General features: G+C 42.9%; 1 protein-coding gene across 17 annotated transcripts in view; it reads left to right on the top strand.

Moving 5' to 3' along the window:
* Nucleotides 1–19648, top strand: part of LOC309709734 (unconventional myosin-IXAa-like) — a 155694-nt gene that overhangs the window by 26530 nt on the left and 109516 nt on the right. For all 17 annotated transcript variants that reach the window (XM_082538521.1, XM_082538520.1, XM_082538527.1 and 14 more), the window contains exon 2: nt 15155–16124. In XM_082538521.1, the coding sequence (XP_082394647.1) occupies nt 15222–16124 (903 nt within the window). In that variant the 5' untranslated portion in view covers nt 15155–15221. The remainder of the gene's footprint in view (nt 1–15154; nt 16125–19648) is intronic.

Here is a 19648-nt window from a genome sequence, read left to right as displayed (position 1 = left end):
CAGCCTTATCCTTTTTTAAGGTTAAACCCCCGATCAAAGAGAACGCAGGCCTCAGAGAGACAGTTAGGGAAAACTAACATGTGTTCTAACAGGCGACATGTCATTTCAGATCGCAGAAGCTTGAGAGCCGCTGTCAGAGGCAACGTCCAAAATGTGGGCGCAAACATGCAATTCAACATCCCCTCTGCTGATTGTCAAATGGTTTGAAAGACATGCTACTGGTAATGTTTGTGGCACCCTTGTTTTGCTGAGCTTTGCCTTTTTTTCCCTCTCTGGCTGTGTGGTGATCGGTGTCGTGTTTCAGCCCACTTTTATTGGAGTGCTGCGGACCCCTTCATCTCACAGCTACCACATCCATGGCGACTGCATATACGCATGCATGCACTCACACTTGAGAATGCACAAAAAATACACGCATTAGCTGCTGACCTATTTTTGTCTGTCTGCCTTGAAGGTGTGGCGGGCTGTTGCCCTGAAGGCAAAGTGACAGAGCTGCACAGGAAGCAGGTGATTGTTTAGGCTGAACAATCACTTTACCTGTCGGGCTGCGCTGTGAGTTCATTCATCTATGAGCTTCATTCATCTGTTCAGCAGATCAGAACACAAAAGCTTATGAGAGCTTTTGTATCCAAAAGTGTAGTTCCTTGTTCTCTGGCAAACAAACGCACACATCCTGCTGCCTGTGGCATCTTTGGTTCTTTCTGGTCCAGCGCTATAAGAGCCATTATTAGGGCCAGGCTTGCTTTGCTTTGATCTCCCCAAAACGCCACGGCCTCACCATTTATTACTGTGCAGAAATTATGCATGAGGAACGGTCTGTCCACGAGCATTACTCAGCCCGAGTCCCCCCCCCTTTCTTTTTTTTTTTTTTTTTTTGTATGACTGGAAAGTAGCAGAAGGAGGACGGAAAAAAAGGCGGTTTTAAATTAAGAGTTAAAAGAGGCCAGCATCCTTTGAGGCCATTTAATTGACTGACATTTTACATCCCAGACCTTTTATGGACACTCCTAAACAGGCCAGCTCGAAGTGAGTAATGCAGGATGATGTTAGGCCTGCCGTACACTCTGAATATCTCTGGTCTTAATGCTTGCATTTAATTTAATGGAAACTTCTCATACTGATGTCCTAGCCTAACCCGTTTCGTTCGTTTGACATTTAGGGCTCTGCAGCACAGATAAAACAAAACAACCTGAGTTCATCTGAGCATTGACTTTTTTAAAAAGAAAAAATGCGGACAACTAATGCACAAAACAGAGGGAGAGGATGGAGGATGGTATTGATTGTCGTCCTGCGGACACAAATCCCAGTACAGAACAGCAAACAGAGGTGGAAACTGGAGGATCAATGAGGTATGATGGAGCCATTAGTGACACGGTGACCCTGTAAGGGGAGACGGCGTTCTTGTAGCATTGTTTGAAAAGTGGGAATATTGATGATTGGTAATTGCGCCGTGGGCTGCAGCTGATGGTACCTCTGTGGTCAGTCTGTTGACATCTCAGACGCCCGTTTCCTCGGTTGTGTTGAGCGAGCCCGTCTGCTGGTCCGGCTCACCTTATTAAGTTCTTCTCTTTCATTTTCCACAGCTCTGCGGCGTCCAGCAGTTACTCAGCATTAGCTCCTCTGAGTGGTGCTTGGCTGACCGCACCCTGAGAGCCAAAACTGTGGGCAGATTGTCTCGCGTTCTGATGAACAAGTCCAGGGCACAAGCAGCTTTAATGCAAATAGACTTGGAAGGGGGTGTTTTCTCTGGCCTCACTCAGGCTGTGGGAGAGAAATACACACCAATCGTACCCCCGTCTTCTCCTCAAAAGTGCTTTTATTCAGCACAGCAAGCTGATATTACAGTTTTTCTCAAATGCTAAAACACATGTCACAAACGTTACCACCAGGTCCCCCAATGTCCAAACACAACACCCTTCTCTAAAGCTACATAAACACAACCACACCTTCCCACTGCAAAACTCAAACTCCCACACCAAGAGAGCAGCTCGAAGCTGTCAAAACTATAAACACTATACACAGCATTACACACTACAGCAAAACAATTGAAAACACAATGCCCAATTTGTGAGAAGGTTCTTTGTTTCATAACTGCCAATGCATATTTTAGAAACTATACAGTAACGGATCGTCGTAGATCTCTGCAGAGGATTAGGCATTTAGATTTGTGAGTTTCATATGAGTAGTATAAATCTATAGAAAATCCTGCATGTACGTACACTACTGTAACACAACTCAATGCAAAAACAGAATCTATTGCACACAACAGTAATCTTAAAAACATGAACAGGGTGTGAAGTTTTTTTATTTACGTTATTCACACCACACACACCACAATCACTGTGCGGCATCATGTCGCTGAGCTGTTGCTCACATCTCGTCCGTAATGATGGTGCGAGGTTGTCTTGCTCTCCCTCCTGGACCTTCTCCTCTCCCATGTTGGCCTTCTCCTCTTCCTCGTTGGTCGCTCCTCTTCCTCCTCTCATTTGAACTCCTCTTCCTCATTGGCCTGCTCCTCTTCTTCCAGGGCCAGCTCTTCTCCCTCCTCTGCATCAAATTCCTCTTCCCCTGACTCTGCCTTCATCCATTGTGTTTGTTTGGAACCTTCAGCATACTGTGCACTCTGAACTTGCTTTTACATGTGGGTACAGCATTAGCAACAAGTGTCTTCAATTTTGAGTCATTGTGTGTAGTGAATGACGCCAGGTGTGTTCCCTGTGTTCAAAGATTGGTGACTGTGGCAAGCATTTTGCATCACATGGGCTTTCATTTGAGGATATGAGCAGAGTTGTTTTGCAACATGTGTTTTAGCAAGGAAAAATGTGTTTAGATTTATGAGTACAGAGGGTTGTGTTTTGTGAATTGTGTCTTCATGTGACATGTGTTTATGGTACTGGAATATGGTGGCTACATTTAGTAAATGTGTTTAGACTACTGGTCATTTGGGTTACAGGATTGGCTTTTGTGTTTTAACATTTGAGAAAAACTGTAAAGCTTGGACCTTGGACTAATTGGTTCAAATCTGTGTTATAACTTTTTTCCCACCCTGTTTATTTGACTTTTTATTTTTCTACATTTTTACAGATGTCTTACATTTGCTAATTTACTCACTTAATCACTTGAAATTTGGACTTAAATGAGCTAAAATGTTTTTGTACAGACATTTATTTTTATTTATTCATTTATTTTGGGTATTCCCTGATTTATTTTGTTTTTGTCTTTTGTATACTGTAAAATTCAATATACATGACTTTTTTGAATAGGTCTACACTCAGTTTGGAATAATGAGACTGGATTACTGGAGGAAGGAAAATGAGGGAAGATGTAAAGGAACAAGAAAGACAGGGAAGAAGATGGAAATAGGCAAAAAGAGATGAGGAGGCCAAGGAAAAATGGCAGGAAGGATGAAAGGAGGTGGAAGCAGGAAAGGAAGAAAAGAAGGATGAAAACATGGAAAAAGCATGGAGTCAAAACATAAAGCAAGGAAGAAGGGAGTAGGCAAAGGGAAGTGAAAGAGGAAGGAAAGGAAGAGAAGGGGTGAAAGGAGGGGAGGAGTAAGAGGGTAGGGTGGAAAGCGACAAGACAGAAGGAAGGGAGAAAGGAAGGAAAGTAGGAGAAAGGGGTGAAAGGAGGGGAGGAGTAAGAGGGAAAGAGGGGAGGAATAAGAGGGAAGGATGGAATGATGCGAAAAGAGGGAAGGGAGGGAGAAGATGGGAAGGGAAAAAAAGAGAAGATGTGGAGGGCAGGTGAAGAGTTAAGTTAAGGTAGGATGAAAAGAGAGAGAGATGGGAAGGAGAGAGAGGGGAGGAAGGAAGGAAGGAGTGAAAACAAAAAAAAATTGTAAAAAGGATGGAGGCAAAAAGGAGGAGAAAGGAGTAGGCAGAGGGAAAAGGTAGGAAAAGGTGAGATTAGAGGGAATGAAGGAAAGAAGGGTGTGAATGTAGCATCTATGAAATCACATGAGTTGTGTAACAGTTGTGCCCTCCGTTTTGACCGATGACTGTATCGTCATTGGTTTTGACAGGTTTTGTTTTTTTTAAGGTGCTAACCAGTAACGTCCTGTGAACACATTTATCCACCCGTGTTGATGTTTGAGGTCCCACATTAAATGACATAACGCACACAGACCCAAACCACTCCGACATCTGTCTGTCTCAGGCCAGTTCCTGTCAGTCATCTTTAGGGTAAACCTGAGGCAGTCGGCCTCCAGCACACTCCCCGATGGTGGAGGTCGACATTTTGTCTCTGCTCGCTGATCAATAGCGACTCGCTTGCTCATCACTTATGGAGTCATAGGCGTCTCCTGGGGGTTGGTTAGCTAGGAAGAAAGAGCGAAAGATGATACTGGCTCTTTGGCGAGCTTATCTAGCGGGTTGCAGAACACATTAAAATAAAAGATTTCCTCACATAGACTCACATTTATAATTTTGCTGGTTTACAGCTCACTCTGCTGCCTTTTGAAATAAAACAAAACAAAACAGTACTACTATTGCTGCTCTCACTGCTTTGTGTGCCAACATACACACCAGACATGCACAAAAACATCACATTGGGAAAATCGTGACGCTCAGATGCTAATTGATTTCAATTACCATGTTACCATGGCAACAGAGAATCACAGTTAATGTTTGATTGCAGTAAGAAGCGGGGTCTTCAATCAATAGAGCTCCCCATTGCGGCTCCATTAAAGTGTGTGTGTGTGTGTGTGTCATGTTTTACTAATGTTGTGGGGACCTGCATTTGTGCTCACACTATGGGGACATGTGTTCCTTATGGGGACAGAACACAAAAAATGAAAATAACTGAAAGTGAAGACGTGTTACAAAGTGAGGGTGTGGTTTGGGAAAAGAGCAGCAGCAAGAGTGCTGTGATGGGCTTTTCACGACGTTTCAAAGAGGGTGATGTTTCTGTGCTAGTAGGTATTGCTTACATTGTAGACAATGAATGTAAGTTAATGGAAGGTCCACTGAAGGCATGGATACATAACTGTGTGTGTTGTGTGCCAGGAGAAGGGCGGATGGCCTGAGATGATGTCATCCCCCAGTGGGAAATCTAAGAGTGGAGAGAGAATGGTGCTCTTAAACATACATCACACAGTATTGAAGGATCTGGTGCTGTGTAGTGTGTGCTGTGTAAAAATATATATCTATTTGACAAATGTGCATTTTGTGAAGTCACAAAATGCACATTTGTCAAATAGAAAAGCTAATTCTGCATTTTGAAAACATGCCACTGCTGACTGTGGCACCTTTATGTACAATATCTGCAGTATTTCCAATAACTTTAGATCTGTCTCGGACTTTGCTGTCATAGTATTTTGGCACCACTCCCTTTTGCCAGTTTGAAGGGTTTGCAGTCTTTCACCAGCATTTCACTGGGGTTCAGGTCCAGATTTCAACTCGGTCTGCACTGAAGTTTAATTGAATCCTTTTTGGGGTGTTCAGAAGTGGCCAGATCGCCCTGGATAAATAAAGGACCTATTTGTGCTTGGGATCATTCTCCTATTACATTGCACTTGAGCTTTAACCCATAGAGTGTTGACCAGATCTTCTGCACCCCCCCCCCCCAAACACACACACATACAGTCCACAAGCCTCAGAGTGCTTCGCTAACTGACTCGGCACTGTGTGCATCGGTTTCTGGCAGATGTTTGTGTCTGTGTGGGCTCAGTTCCTGTGAGCTCTGCTGGCCCACTGGAATTCAGGAATTCACACACACACACACACACACACACACAAATAGGGCTATTATTATTAAGCTTTTTTGCTTTTTTTATTTCAACCTTTAACTTTCTACGGAAAGTTGCCTGAACACATTTTTTGTTCTGCAGTAACTCTCTGCGTCACATTTGTGCTTAAAGTAAACACTAAACGGGAGGAACACGACACTCAGTGTGAGATGCCTTGTTAAAAAGTACGACACAGATCTGTGTCTAAAGGTGAAAGTTTTTCTATTTGTTCAGTTCTGCAACAGTTTAAAGTTGGGCAAAAAACCCTGGCGCCTTTCACAGAACGTTTGACGAGTCTTGCACAAATTTCAGCACATTGTAGACTTGATTAAGAAGTCAATTTCAACTGGATTTGGAACAATCTTTACTCAAATTTATCCGATCCTAACATGCATGTCTCCACACAGAAAGGCCCCGGACTGGATTATTACTAGGAGCCCACAGCGCTAACCACCAGTACAAAAGTGATTTCTTTTAAGTATAAGATTTTCATGCATGTGGTGTTTATCAGTTATTTTTTTCCACCTGCATATATACTGACACTCTTTAGCACCTCTGCAGATGCAGATTTGATGAGTTTCTGTCCAAATAAGCAGATGTTGATACACACAGAGTGAAAAAGATGATTATCTTCCTCTATCTTCCTCAGATGTTGCAGGAATTCAAAATAGCAGCTTTGCGGTAGCAGATATAAAATCCTGACCTTTAAAATGTCAGGATTTCAGGAACTGAGAACAAGAACTGTTTGAATCTCTGGCTTCAAACAGCAGGGTTTGAAAATGATTCGTGAGCCCTAGATTATTATTTTTTGAAAACTTGTGTAGGTTGAACTTTCGATATATTCTTTTATATTTTGTTGAGGACAATAATAAGGTGTGGTCCTCATCTGAGGTGATGCTTTGGGAGTGTGTGTGTGTGTGTGTGTGTGTGTGTGTGGGCTAAGCTTGCTATGATACTGTAGATCAAGAGTGAGCCTGCTGAGAGTAACACTGTGCCTGCAATCCTTAAATGATCTTCAGTGACGAGTGATCCTGGCTTGGAGAGTCTGTGTGTCTGTAAGGAGGCAGAAAAGACTTGATGTGCAGTCACAGTTCAAAGTATAATTAAACCCTGTAGTTCCCATTCTTCCACTTGAGTTTTATTAGCACAGCACTCAGTTTTGGGACGGGTAAGAGTGCACCTTTTGTGTTGAAAGATTGTACGTTAAGTGTGTTTATGTGCGTTAACAGTGCAGGGGGACTACTGAGGTCTGATGTTTATTGCTGGTGTATTGGTGAGAACCGACTGTGGGAGAGGAGTGGGTGTTACTGTTTAGACCTGCAAGACTAGTTGAGCTTCTCATCTCCATTTAATATCTTGGATGTGTGCCTGCCGTTCCTGGCAGGTTTCTCAAACTTTTCTGTGATCCTGAAGACTATCCGACTCCTGTAGTGCCTTCCTTGCAGCAGCACAGTAATTTATTTGCTACACTGCTGATGTAAAACAGTTCTTATTCCAGTTCCCACACATTTGGAATTTAGTTGCAGTGTTGGGAGGAGGCTGGGTGCACACAGGCGCATGGGAGTGCAGATGTGAACGAGCAAATGTAGCTGCAGGTTCATAAACTTATATAAAAATTGGTTTATATTTGGCTGTATACAAGATGGAAGCTGTATCTGCAGGTGTGAAAATATGAAGCTAGTGCAGATGTGTTTTAAAACTGCAATCTCTCTAGTGTCCAGCAGGGGGACGATCCTTTGGCTGCAAAAAGACATTAGATGTATGTAAATCTATGAGACAAGAACTCTACTTATTACTTGAATTATGAACTTGGCAAACATTTTACTCATGATGTCGTGGTCTCAGTCATTCATTTCAACTCTTCCTTTTTCTTTTATTTTTGCCTGTCCCCTTTGGCTCTTTTGCCATCAGAATTATTGTCTAAAGGCAAAGAAAGATGCCCAACGGATTTACTTTACCAAATTGACCATCCCAGCCTTGCCGTAATGGTCCATTTGATTCACCTTTTATTGTTTATTTTATTTTCACTTGCTGAATACGGGACATACTTGACTGGGGGAAAGAAGGGGAGAAAGAAAGAGGGAAAGAGAAACAGCTGAGAAGAGGGACGGGGGAGAAGGGCAAAAAACAAAAACCAACAGAACGGGCAGAAAAAAAGAAAAGAAAAAAAATGCATATATCAATCACCTCGATCACCTGCTGAGAAAGAAAAAAGAAAACAAGCAGAAGAAAACAAGAGTAATAGAATAAACAACATCACAATGATATATGGGAATATGACAGTAAATACTAAATATTAAACATTATTGTGCAGCACATAAGATCAACAGAACACAGTGTGCTTTGAGGTAGGAGCCAAAAAGGGTGTAGTTTGTGGGTGTGATCACCCGTGTGTACACCTGTGAGCATGGACGTGCTTGTTTTTTTTTTAAAAGGTTCCTTCATGTAATGATCTGCTAGAGGGTGTGGGGGGGCCACAGCCCCGTCCTCCAGGGCATGAAGCAGGTATGGAGGAGATCAAAACTCCAGACATCCAGAGGCCCCCAGAACACAAGAGACCAAGGAAGACCAACAGAGGGGCAGCCGCGCCACTGTCCCAGAAAGAGCTAAGGAGAGTCCCAGATGAGGGCTCTCTCAGCAGCCGCAGAGCAGAAGCCAGGGGGAGTTGCAGTGACGCGCCCGTGAGCTCCGCCGGCAGCCAGCCGTGCCTGAGTGACCGAGCCCCAGGCCGAGAGGCCGGGGGCACCCCACCTCCGAAGTGGCCCGAGCGAGCCCCAGGCTCCAGGTCCTGATAAGCGGCCGCCAAGGAGTGAGCCGGTGTGTATTTAGTTGCAGGGTTGGGAGGAGGCTGGGTGCGCACAGGCGCATGGGAGTGCAGATGTGAACGAGCAAATGTAGCTGCAGGTTCATAAACTTATATAAAAATTGGTTTATATTTGGCTGTATACAAGATGGAAGCTGTATCTGCAGGTGTGAAAATATGAAGCTAGTGCAGATGTGTTTTAAAACTGCAATCTCTCTAGTGTCCAGCAGGGGGACGATCCTTTGGCTGCAAAAAGACATTAGATGTATGTAAATCTATGAGACAAGAACTCTACTTATTACTTGAATTATGAACTTGGCAAACATTTTACTCATGATGTCGTGGTCTCAGTCATTCATTTCAACTCTTCCTAAACACAATGTGATGTTTATTTTGTTAAGTAGCGTCCCATTTAGACAAGCTAACTGATTATAACACATGTAGCACAGTCATGAACTTTTCCAGACATCACCCGACAGAGGTGTGTGTAAGAACGCAAAGGAACATTGAACATTAGCTGGTCTTTGGCCTGATGTTTGACTGTGCTGATATGTGAATAGTAGAGCTGGGAAACACCACAATATTTCTCTCAGGTTTGGCTAATATTGCGATTTTGAACATTTTGTTTTCTTTTGTTACTCTGGCTGTTACGGTAACATCTATTGCACCCTTTTTTTTTTTCAACTGCAAATTATGTCCTCAAAGTTAAACTTTAACAGTATCTACTTTATCCAAAAGGAACATATTTTTGCTGAGCCCTGAGAGGAGTTTTTTGTCTCTAAACGTAGTGGATAATTCATAAATGTGCTGGCTCCAAGTGTGCTATTGTTGTGTGCTACACAGAAATTACTTGATGTGTAAAAAATGTAACAGTGTGAGTCAAGGGTGCATCTGCATTGTAAGAAGATCTTGGTGTGCAGCGTTCTCTTTTCAGTGAGATCCGTCTCTAATTTGTCACATCTGTTTCCAAAATTCAAGATGGCTACTTTTCTACAGTACACAGTCTGTTTTAGCAACCAGCCAACACATGTCATATTACAGTAAAGTAGCAATCTAAAGTGTCCACTTAGCATCTAATAAGTGTTATTCTACCCTCTATCAGGTCAAATAACATCATATAAACTGTGGTGCACCATAATTGCTCTCAAACAAGGATGCACAGCATGTGTTATGATGGGTAACAATTTGAAAAAGAGATGAAGCTTCCAGCAGTTTTGTCTGAAATGTTGTTTTTATTTTGCCATCAGACAGACAAACAAATATGTCGACTTATATTTTGCATTTATCAAATGGATTGCACGGGGTATAATTTAGCACACAACATTTGACTTAAGAAGATTTCTAATAATCTGCCTGAAGTCAATAAAGCCTGAGGCAAACGTTAATGTTGACCATATTTCAACTCAAAAACAAATAAATGGGTTTAATATGATTCTAATGCAACAGCTAATGGATATTTGCAGCCGCACTGCACACTTGTCAACATCATTGAAGAGATGGCGCTATGGTTTTATGGGAAGTCATGGTGGATAATAACTCGGCAAACAATGTTTGAGAGTACCCGAAGTCTTTTTTTTTTTTTAAGGGACGCAAACAACAAACCTAGAGTGTTATTCAAGCGCATGAAGTCAAGTTATTTATTTATTTAACAAATGCAATTCCATTAATATTTACAGCTAAATATCTTTAGAATTATATTTGCTTGTACACAACAACCCGGCACCATTAGCTTTCTCTTTCCTTTAGAGCTGAAACAAGTAGTCAGTTAGTTCATCTCTATAAACAGAAGCCTGCACAATCAATAAGATAAGGATTCATTTTTGCTTTGTGAAAGTGCAAATACTGAACAGTCACAAGAAGACCTGAAGAGGAATTGCAGCTATAGTCTGAGCTTTGAGACTATAGCTCAAATATATCTTTCAGCACTGTATGGAAACGGGGCGTGGAAATCATAGGGATTAAATGCAAGTAGAAAACTGGTTTAGATGTCCGGTGGCTTCACAGGAAGCCGGAAAATCCTGGCTGTTACCTCAGAGGCTGATTCTTCAGATAAGCCGATGGATTCCTATCCGATCAGTTAGTTAATCTGTAGGTATTTTATCAACAGTTATTTTAATAGCTGATTTTTAAATTGATTCAAAAACTAATTTTGAATTTTGGATTGGTAGGCAGATTAATCAGTTTAGGAGCTTACAGGAAATCCTCCTTTTTTTCACTGCTTTCTGTCAGTCTCCTTCTCTTTAATTATCTATTTAGGAGCCCTGTTTTAAAACATCTGCAGTTTTACTCCACATGCGTATCCGTGACCCTGGGCTGAACCTATCCGGCAAGTCAGATGACTTCCACGCTCTCATTAAAACATCTTCTAATCTTTCAGTCTCTCTACTTTTAAACTACAAGCTCATTTCTCCACCATGTCAGCTTACGTCCTTATCTCAACACGCTGTCAGCACTTCAGATTCAACCATGTCAAAACAAGACGTAACAGATGTTCAGCCCCGTCCTGTGCTTCGCCTTCCTTCCACCACTTTTGCTTTCTATCATCTCATCTCCTCCCTTCTCTTCCATACCCGACTTGTATCAATTTCCAGCTTCATCCATCATCCTCCTTAATTCTGTCAGCAATAGTTAGAGTAGATGTTGAACATACAGTTAAGGTCATGTCCAGCTATATTATTAAAGGCTTTTGTTTTCTAAAAGTCATCCAGTTCCTCCCCGAATGATCTCACCGCGTGCAGCTGTTCGAGGAAATGTCAGAAACGATTTTTCCATCTCCCCCCAAAAAATGTTGGCAGCGAGGTCGCAGCTCTACCATGTGTGATTTGTGACCATGACTAGTTACTTTGACCTTTGCACCATCCACCAGTCTCTACCTCCTTCTGGCCAGGAGCGTCCAGTGTAACCTGCATGAACTCTCTGCAAGGCTAAATGCTGAAATGCAGGCGAACAGGTTCATTTTCTGCTCTGGAGACTTGCAGTCCGCTGACTCGGGCAAAGGTTTAAAGGGAAGCCAGTGGTATTAGCTTTCGAGGCAGCAAAGCAACACATATATATATTTGTGGGGCGGGGACGTCATTACCCGAAGTAGGGATTTGGATTGCCCTTTAAACTCCTAATCCACAATATCCTTTTATTTTGGTGACATCTGCAGTGTTTTTCAAACGGTATTTCCCAGCGACCACACGTCGGGAGCTGAGTTGTAGTTTTGCTCTGTTTAGGCGGCAACGTTTTCTTCTGCTGATTCCAGACAAACTGATTTTCCTTCAGGAAGCCACCTGCCAGACATCAAAGGAGATCTGCACACTTTGTTGCTCTGGGTTCACTGAAGATTTGATTTGATTTCAGTGTATTTAATTCCCTCTTCACTCTCTGCTATAGCGTTGTTTGATGTGCAAGAATGTATCGTGCAGTTTGCCAATATGGAGAAATGTGGAAAGATTCTTCAGTCTCCCCCAGGCTCCTGCGTCTCCTTGTCATCCATTCTCATTGGGAAATATGCATGCTTTTTGCCCTCAGTGGCTCATTTTTGGCCTGTGACAGGAAGACATGCCGACAGCAGTCATAAGTTGCTGCTTTCCAGTTTAATGACTCTCTGAGTTGGACTGGCAGCTGAGCTCAGCAAGCTGCAGAGAGCTGATGAAGACGAAGCAACTGGAGAACTGAATGAAGGCCACAGCAGCTGGGCTCAGCAGCAGCTTTACAGCGATGTGCAAGACTGTGCTTCATCTCATTGTGAATCAAACCTCTTCGTTATGCTGATAGAGTAGGCACACACTAGTCTGCTCAGTAGTTATCCAGTAAATTAAGATGTCAGACTTCTTTTTTTTAATGCTGTGAGCGGTGGAGATTAGAGAGAAAAGTGTGAAAGACACATCTGAAGGTTCCTTGGAGTATATGGCTGCCTGCTTCACCAGGCGAGCTAAACTGGCACATCTGCATATGTTTTTAAATGGCACTTTATATGAAATTAAATCAGTCTGGACTTGGCATCAGTAAGGATGTGCAGCAGTGACGATTCTATAGTCTTTTGGGCCTCAGGCAAAAATTCACCATTGAGCCCTTATAAGATGCTTCTAAAAATTAAATGCTAATAACATTCAATTAAAAAGCTCTCGTGTTATAGAAGTAGAATTCCTCAAAATCCATTCCCTATTCAGTGTTCACTACTTCCTTTTCCACGTGTCATTACGTCACATTTATGTGTGGCTGCATGTGTCCCGCAGTGTCTGTCCAGAGGGGGGAACTAAGGTGGGATGAACAAGATGTAGCTTCTATTGTGTCTCCACATAAATGGAGGCATGCATCCACTTACTCAAAGGAAAAATAAATGTTACCATTTATGAGGTTATCCTTTTGCAGAAACCTTAATAACCAACTAGTTTGTGATGAATAAATAACACATCAGACTAAAACAATCAGCTGCCCCTCCAAGTGAGAGTCTCAATCCACGGCTGTAAACTCAAACTCCAGCTCTTGTTTTATTACAGCGCAGTGACACGTGTGCCAGTTCTCCACCTGCTCCAGGTTCATTTAGCTGACAGTGTATGTCCAACCACAGAGGAGGGAATCACTGGAGAGACATTGGAATTAAATTGACCTGAACGGTGAACTTGCTGGTAAGGAAACGTGTCATGTGAAGAGCCGGGGCTACCTTCTGAACTGAGACGGAGCCTTTAAAGTGACAGCAAAGGGGTTGGTGTCGCTCTCTTGGAGGACATAAAAATGCCAAAATGAGGTTCTAAATCTGGGTGGCCCATCCAAGTAAACTGTGTGTGTGTGGGCAGGAGGGGCTATAGTGAGGAACAGTGTAATTGCATCAACATCCATAAATCAAGCCTTGGATTGCATTTTTGCCATTATTACTCACATCGTTGTGACCACAGTGTCAGGGAACTTTAGTGTTTGTTTGTATATTTGTGTAAAAACACCAGAAATTCCCAAAAGGAAACCAGCACAGCGTACACGCACCGTGATGAATACTGACTCTATTTGCATTTCTGCATAATAGACTTGAAACTTTGACCTTCTACCTATTTGAGCAGCTCATTAGTGTCCCAGCGAGTGATTGCGTCAGTTATCTTAAGTCCCAGGCTCTCTGTCATCTCTGCCTGTCTCTCAGCTCTGCCTCCTCTGCCTTTGCCCTGTCTTTCATCCCTCACAGCTCACTTCTTTGTGTCTTACAGACACTCGGCTGTCTGTTTCCTCCCTGTTTGTCTGTGGGCTGCTGCAGACTCCTGTAGGTGTTCAAGATTACTCCAGACAAGCAAGAGGGAGAGGAAGGCCTGTCTGGAGCGCTCAAAGGGCGAGTGGCTGGCTCATCCTCTCCTCTCCTGTCTTTATCTTTCTGTGTTTGTCGGCCACATACTGTACACATAGCTCAAAGGACAACTAAAGGAAGCTGTGTTGCTAACAGCCGCCCTGACAGACGTTTGACTTTGGCTGTCTGGTGCGTATTTGTTGTATCGTAGAAAAAATAGAGAAGGCATGAGAGAGATGTAGCAGATTAGAAAATTCAACCAAAAAAGAGAAAGTAAAGAATGAAGGAAACATTGAGGTGAACTGGCTCCAGAAAAGAAAAGAATAGTTAGTTAAATTAACCTTGAAGTATTTCAGTGGCTCCATCAAACGGATGCAGTCTGAACACTGTCGAGATTTCTGGCACAACTTCACCTACTTCTCAAGCGATAAAGTCCAAACTAACAACACATGTAGTGTACAGAACAACTTCAGAGTTTGACAGTAAAGCTGTTCCATATATTATAAGTAATGCTGGAGCTTTGATTGCCCAAGGAAAAAGCAGTTACACATTTAAGTAGAGAGGTAAATATAAACCGTTACCATCAGTTAAAAATCAGGTAAAAAATGCTGTATATAAAGAGTTATATTAATCTAGTGCAGCACAGAAGTGCTATAGTCTGTTTCTGATCGTGTCCCAGACACAATATACAGTATTGTTGTTTGTGCAATTGAATTTAAAAGCGGTTTGTCTCCCAAAATCATTAATCGATGGAAGAGCACTTTAAATTTTCAAGTGTGACATTTGAAGTTTGTGTGTGTGAAAGATTGAGAGGGAGAATGGAGTCCTGTGTCCACTATCAACAGGGAAGTGGTGAATTGCACCATTGTGCTCTCATTACAGCCACTTTTGTGTGGAAGGTGGCAGCTGTTAATCTTGGCACACAGCTACAGTACTTGGATTATCACACACACGCACACACACCTACACACACACACACACACACACACACACACACACACACACACACACACACACACACACACACAGAGTGTATGTGGCTCTGATAAGCTGTGGCCAGTAGCCTTTAAATTCATGCAGCAGCTACTGTTCCTCATTGTTTTGAATAACTATCAGCCCACTATCAGTTCTCGACTCTCCCTTAGCATCGGGCTCTTGCTCTTCTTTTGTGGCGGCTCTCATAGTGGTTCCCTTTACGATACGAAACAGAAAGCCCATTGAGTCGGACTACTGTGTCGCCCTGACTCTGATGACCCTGTTGTGACTCAATGTACTTGGAAGTGTTTGACGCTGTGAGGGCATGAACTGATGTCTGAAACCAAAAATGTCTTAACCGCCTCCATCTTTCTCTCTCTCCCTCCTCTAGTTGGGATGTCCTGAGTCAGTCCCTTGGTCCCTGAGAGCAGCTTGCTGATGGGACCTGCTGCGCCGCCATGAGCCTACAAGATGGCGGCTGCAGCTACACCGGCAGCGCCAATATGGCCACCATTAGTGGCAGCATGCGGCGGCGCCTGGAGGACCAGGAGTTCACCCTGCGCGTCTATCCGGGCTCCCTGGCTGAGGGCACCATCTACTGCCCCGTCACCGCCCGCAAGAACACCACTGCTGCTGAAGCCATCGAGTGCCTCATCGAACGGTTACACCTGGACCGTACCAAATGCTACGTGTTGGCCGAGGTGAAGGAGTTCGGTGGGGAAGAGTGGATCCTCAATCCCAGCGACTGCCCGGTTCAGCGGATGATGCTGTGGCCAAGAACCGCCCTGGAAAACCGTAGTGGCTTGTGCAGTGGCGAGGATTACCGCTTCCTCCTGCGGGAGAAAAACCTGGATGGATCTATTCATTACGGGGGCAGCCTGCAAATGTGGCTGCGGGTGACTGAGGAACGAAGGCGCATGGTCGAACGGGGTTTCCTCCCCCAGCCTGCAGGGAGCGACCCACCTTGTGACCTGTGTGCTCTCCCGGAGCTAACGGAGCGCGCCCTTTTGGAGAGCCTCCGTGCACGCTTCCGCCAGGAGAAGATCTACACTTATGTTGGGAGTATTCTTATCGTGATTAACCCCTTCCAGTTCCTGCCAATCTATAATCCCAAATATGTCAAAATGTACGACAACCACACGCTGGGGAAGCTGGAGCCCCACATTTATGCTGTGGCAGATGTGGCGTATCATGCCATGTTGCAGCGGCGGAAGAACCAGTGCATAGTGATTTCTGGTGAAAGTGGATCTGGGAAGACCCAAAGCACCAACTTCCTCATCCATCACCTGACAGCTCTCAGCCAGAAGGGCTTTGCCAGTGGGGTGGAGCAGATCATCCTGGGAGCGGGGCCTGTGTTAGAGGTAAGGAACTAAATTAGAAACTAAACTGCGGTTAGCATTTTGCCTTGTGACCAATGGAGGACACATGGGTGTATTTTTAAAATGAACAGTGGCGTTTTTGTGATACCTGACTGTCTGATTTCATTTAAAAGGCACAAAACTTAGTCTAGCAGTCATCTTCCACTGCACAAACTTTACTAAAAAAAAGGTAAACAGCATAAAAGATGGATGTAGCTAGCATGATGTCATACATAACTTAGCTAAGTCCTGTTTTGAAGCTGTGAGTTAACCAGTGAAACCACACTAGCTGAGGACTTGTCAATCAAAAGTCATTAGCCAATGAGCATACTATGGATAATCCTCATTTCTCAAATTGGAACATGCAAAATTTGCAAAATTTTGAATATAGTATTTTGGGTCATACTGATTCTATTCAGTATGTCTCTAAAATAAGTGACTGATTCCACTCATCAGGTGGACTTTCAGCTGCCTCTGCAGCGAGTCCCTGCTTTTCCGACTTTACTGTTGGAATGCACTAACTGAGTGAAGTCACTCTAAGTTCCGATATTGGACTTCTGAAATAACTGGAATGCCCCATAAGTCTAAGATGAGTATCTGACGACATGTAAAGTCTGATTTGAAGAGGATTGCTACTCTTTTTGATGACATTTGGTACCACAGCCCTTTGCAGCTTGGCAAATGTTGTGCTCGCTAATAACGTCTGTCTCATTACATGGTTGACTCTGATTGGTTGGTTTGTAGAGTTGTCTGAATCGTGTCGCAGGGTGTGTTTTGTGACCAAGGCTGCAAATCACCCACTGATCCATAGATCTAGACATTCTCTCTGTCTAGATCCCATTTGGGTTTAAGCTTTACTGCATTTACTACGTTTTTTGTCACTATTGTCAACTTCGTGTAAAGCTGTGCAGTTCATTTGGGCATCGAGACTAGAAAGGTTTGATAGTTAGAGCAAGACTCAGACCCAAAATGCTTCAGAAAATATCATAAATGTTCAAGCTGACTTGTTTTCAAGATGAATATGGTTCATATGTTGTTCATTAAGACGCCCTGTGTGTAGAAAGGAAGTGACCAAAATAAAAAGGCCAACGAAATCTGTAGAGAAGTCAGTGGGAATTTTTTTTCCCCCTCTGGTGATGGAATGTCAGCTCATGAGACCAGGCATGAAATGGATTATAGAAATGTCCCTCTGAAGCTGGAATCCCTTAACAGGCAGGAAACCTATATTTAGCAACAGCTTTACCACATATGACTCCTTATACTTAATATTTATTGTGTGACCTAGATATGTTGTTTTTCTGCAGTGTCCAATCTCTGCATTGACAGGAGAACGGGGGGAAAAATAATGGAATGCTGCCTAATCTGCTGTGGATTATAAATCAATAATGGATTATGGATTATGGAATTTCATTGGGAATTCCATGTTTGGTCTGTTCAAGGGCAGCATGTTCTCTTCAGCCTAAACATGACTCTGTGTGGGATATGTGCCCACCCGTAGTTTGTTGTTTGCTGGCAGCCATTTTGTTCCTCAGCTCACAGCTTCCTGTCAGGATGTATGGGGATGTCATGTCAATATGCAGCTGTGCATGTTGACACCACATGCATCCCACGTGCAAGTCTGTACAGTAAAATAAATCTGCTGTACACTCAGTCAGAAATACGGTTTGTCAGCTGGAAATCATGAATCACCTTTAAAGACCCCCACGCTGCCTCTGGGGAAAGAAACCTGTTACTGCAGCTGGTTTGGGGAAAATAAAGGTTTCTGGTATGTGTGAAACGCTCATTCTTGTTCCAAATTTCAGAAAAAAATCTTTGGAGAAACACAGTTTTCATGTACCTTACATGGCTGAGAGGTTTTTGTGCACCAACAGAATGAAGGTTATGTTACACGTGTCAGAAATGCTTTTTTCTTTTTTAGCCACATAGCTGTGGTTCAACACACAACTGCTTTGATCTGCAGGCTGACTGAATACCTGTCAGAGCTCAGTTGCCGGGGGCGACATCACCACAAAAACTGACATGCTCTTTTTGTTTAATAATAACACAGATAGAGGAACATTACAGTACTCTCTGAGGAAGTAGATACTATTTGGCTGCATATGTGCTTTATTATGGAGGCTGTGACTGTGTCCCATGTAATTACTTCCCTATCAATCACCTGTCTGACTGTGGTGTGTCAAAAAAGGTGCGCACTAGGAATGTTTAAAGATTAAAGATTTTACACTAATACGCTTTTTTGGCTTAAATACTTCTAAATACTGTCGGTGCTTCTGTCTGAACAGCAAGCATGAGTTTTACTGTTGCTACATTATGTTGCTCATAACTCATCTGAGTAAAAAATTAGGTTGAAACAGGTATGAATAGATGCTAAATGTTCATTTTAAATTGTCCTCAGTCCAATCATTGCAACATTTTAAAGATCACATGATATAAAGTAAAATGCTAGCTACCAGAGCTGTCAGCATTTTAGTGTGAACCTACACCTTTACAGTAAAATACTGTAACAACTTTTAACATTCATCCAAGTCAGAGGGCCTGAAACCTATCCTAGTTGTGATAGGCTGAGGCGCCGGTTACACCCTGGACACGTCGCCAGTCTTAAACATATTTAAATAAAGGACGTTGGTAAAACGGTAAAAATATGGTAAAACCCCGGCATCTTTGATCACCAGTAATCAGTCATTTATTTCTGGTATCTTTTTCTTGTCGATGGATTTCAAACGGTGGAAAACAAAAACTCATCAACAGAGGGGCCAGCATCTAAAAACTGTTAAATACCAGCAGCTGTAGTTTGTTGTGTTACCAACAAGATGGCATAAAGATCGTTTTTCTGTCACTTTCAGAACACACAAATTCATGTGGCTATCTAATTTCTTTAATCTGACAGACTCTTGTAAACTGGCGAAATGTCAGATTAAACCAGCCGGATTATGATTAGTGAGCATTTTAGAGATGCTAGTAGGTGGATTTTGTCAGCTAATTTGATGAGCTGCCACTCGTCATCCTCAATATGAGCTCACAGCATTTACATTGGTAGAAGGCCAAAAGACACATAACAGTAACAGGAAAAATAAGAAGAAAAATGTTGAATTTCTCGAGGGGTCACTATAGCTAAACAATGAAAGAGAAGCATGCAGTGTCATTACATGTAAAAAAAGAAACTATGCACTTCATGTAGTGTAAAAGATGAATCGGTAGCAGTTATGTGTCACATGGCATTAAACCAGCGTGCAAAGAATAGCTTTTAATGTGTTTAAAATGAGAAAGCAGGAAAACATCGAGTGTTTTCTCCTTTCAATGGGAAGATCGGCGCCTCCCCAATATAAGGAGAAGCAGATTTCTGGGGTAAAAAGTTTACCAGCAGGCAGGGCACAAGAGTGCTTTGGTTCCATTCTTTGGTTTCCACAAGTTGTAATGGCAATTACAGAACCATTTGCTTCGGTCAGATGCTGCTGCTGCACTGAGGCTTTGTGGTGGTTTGAATGTGCCCCTGAGGCAGAGTCAGGCTGAAAATATGAGGTCAGAGA

The sequence above is a fragment of the Aulonocara stuartgranti genome (assembly GCF_965226115.1).
Source record: "Aulonocara stuartgranti genome assembly, chromosome: 7".
NCBI lineage: Eukaryota > Metazoa > Chordata > Actinopteri > Cichliformes > Cichlidae > Aulonocara > Aulonocara stuartgranti.
This window is presented reverse-complemented; position numbering and strand designations above follow the sequence as displayed.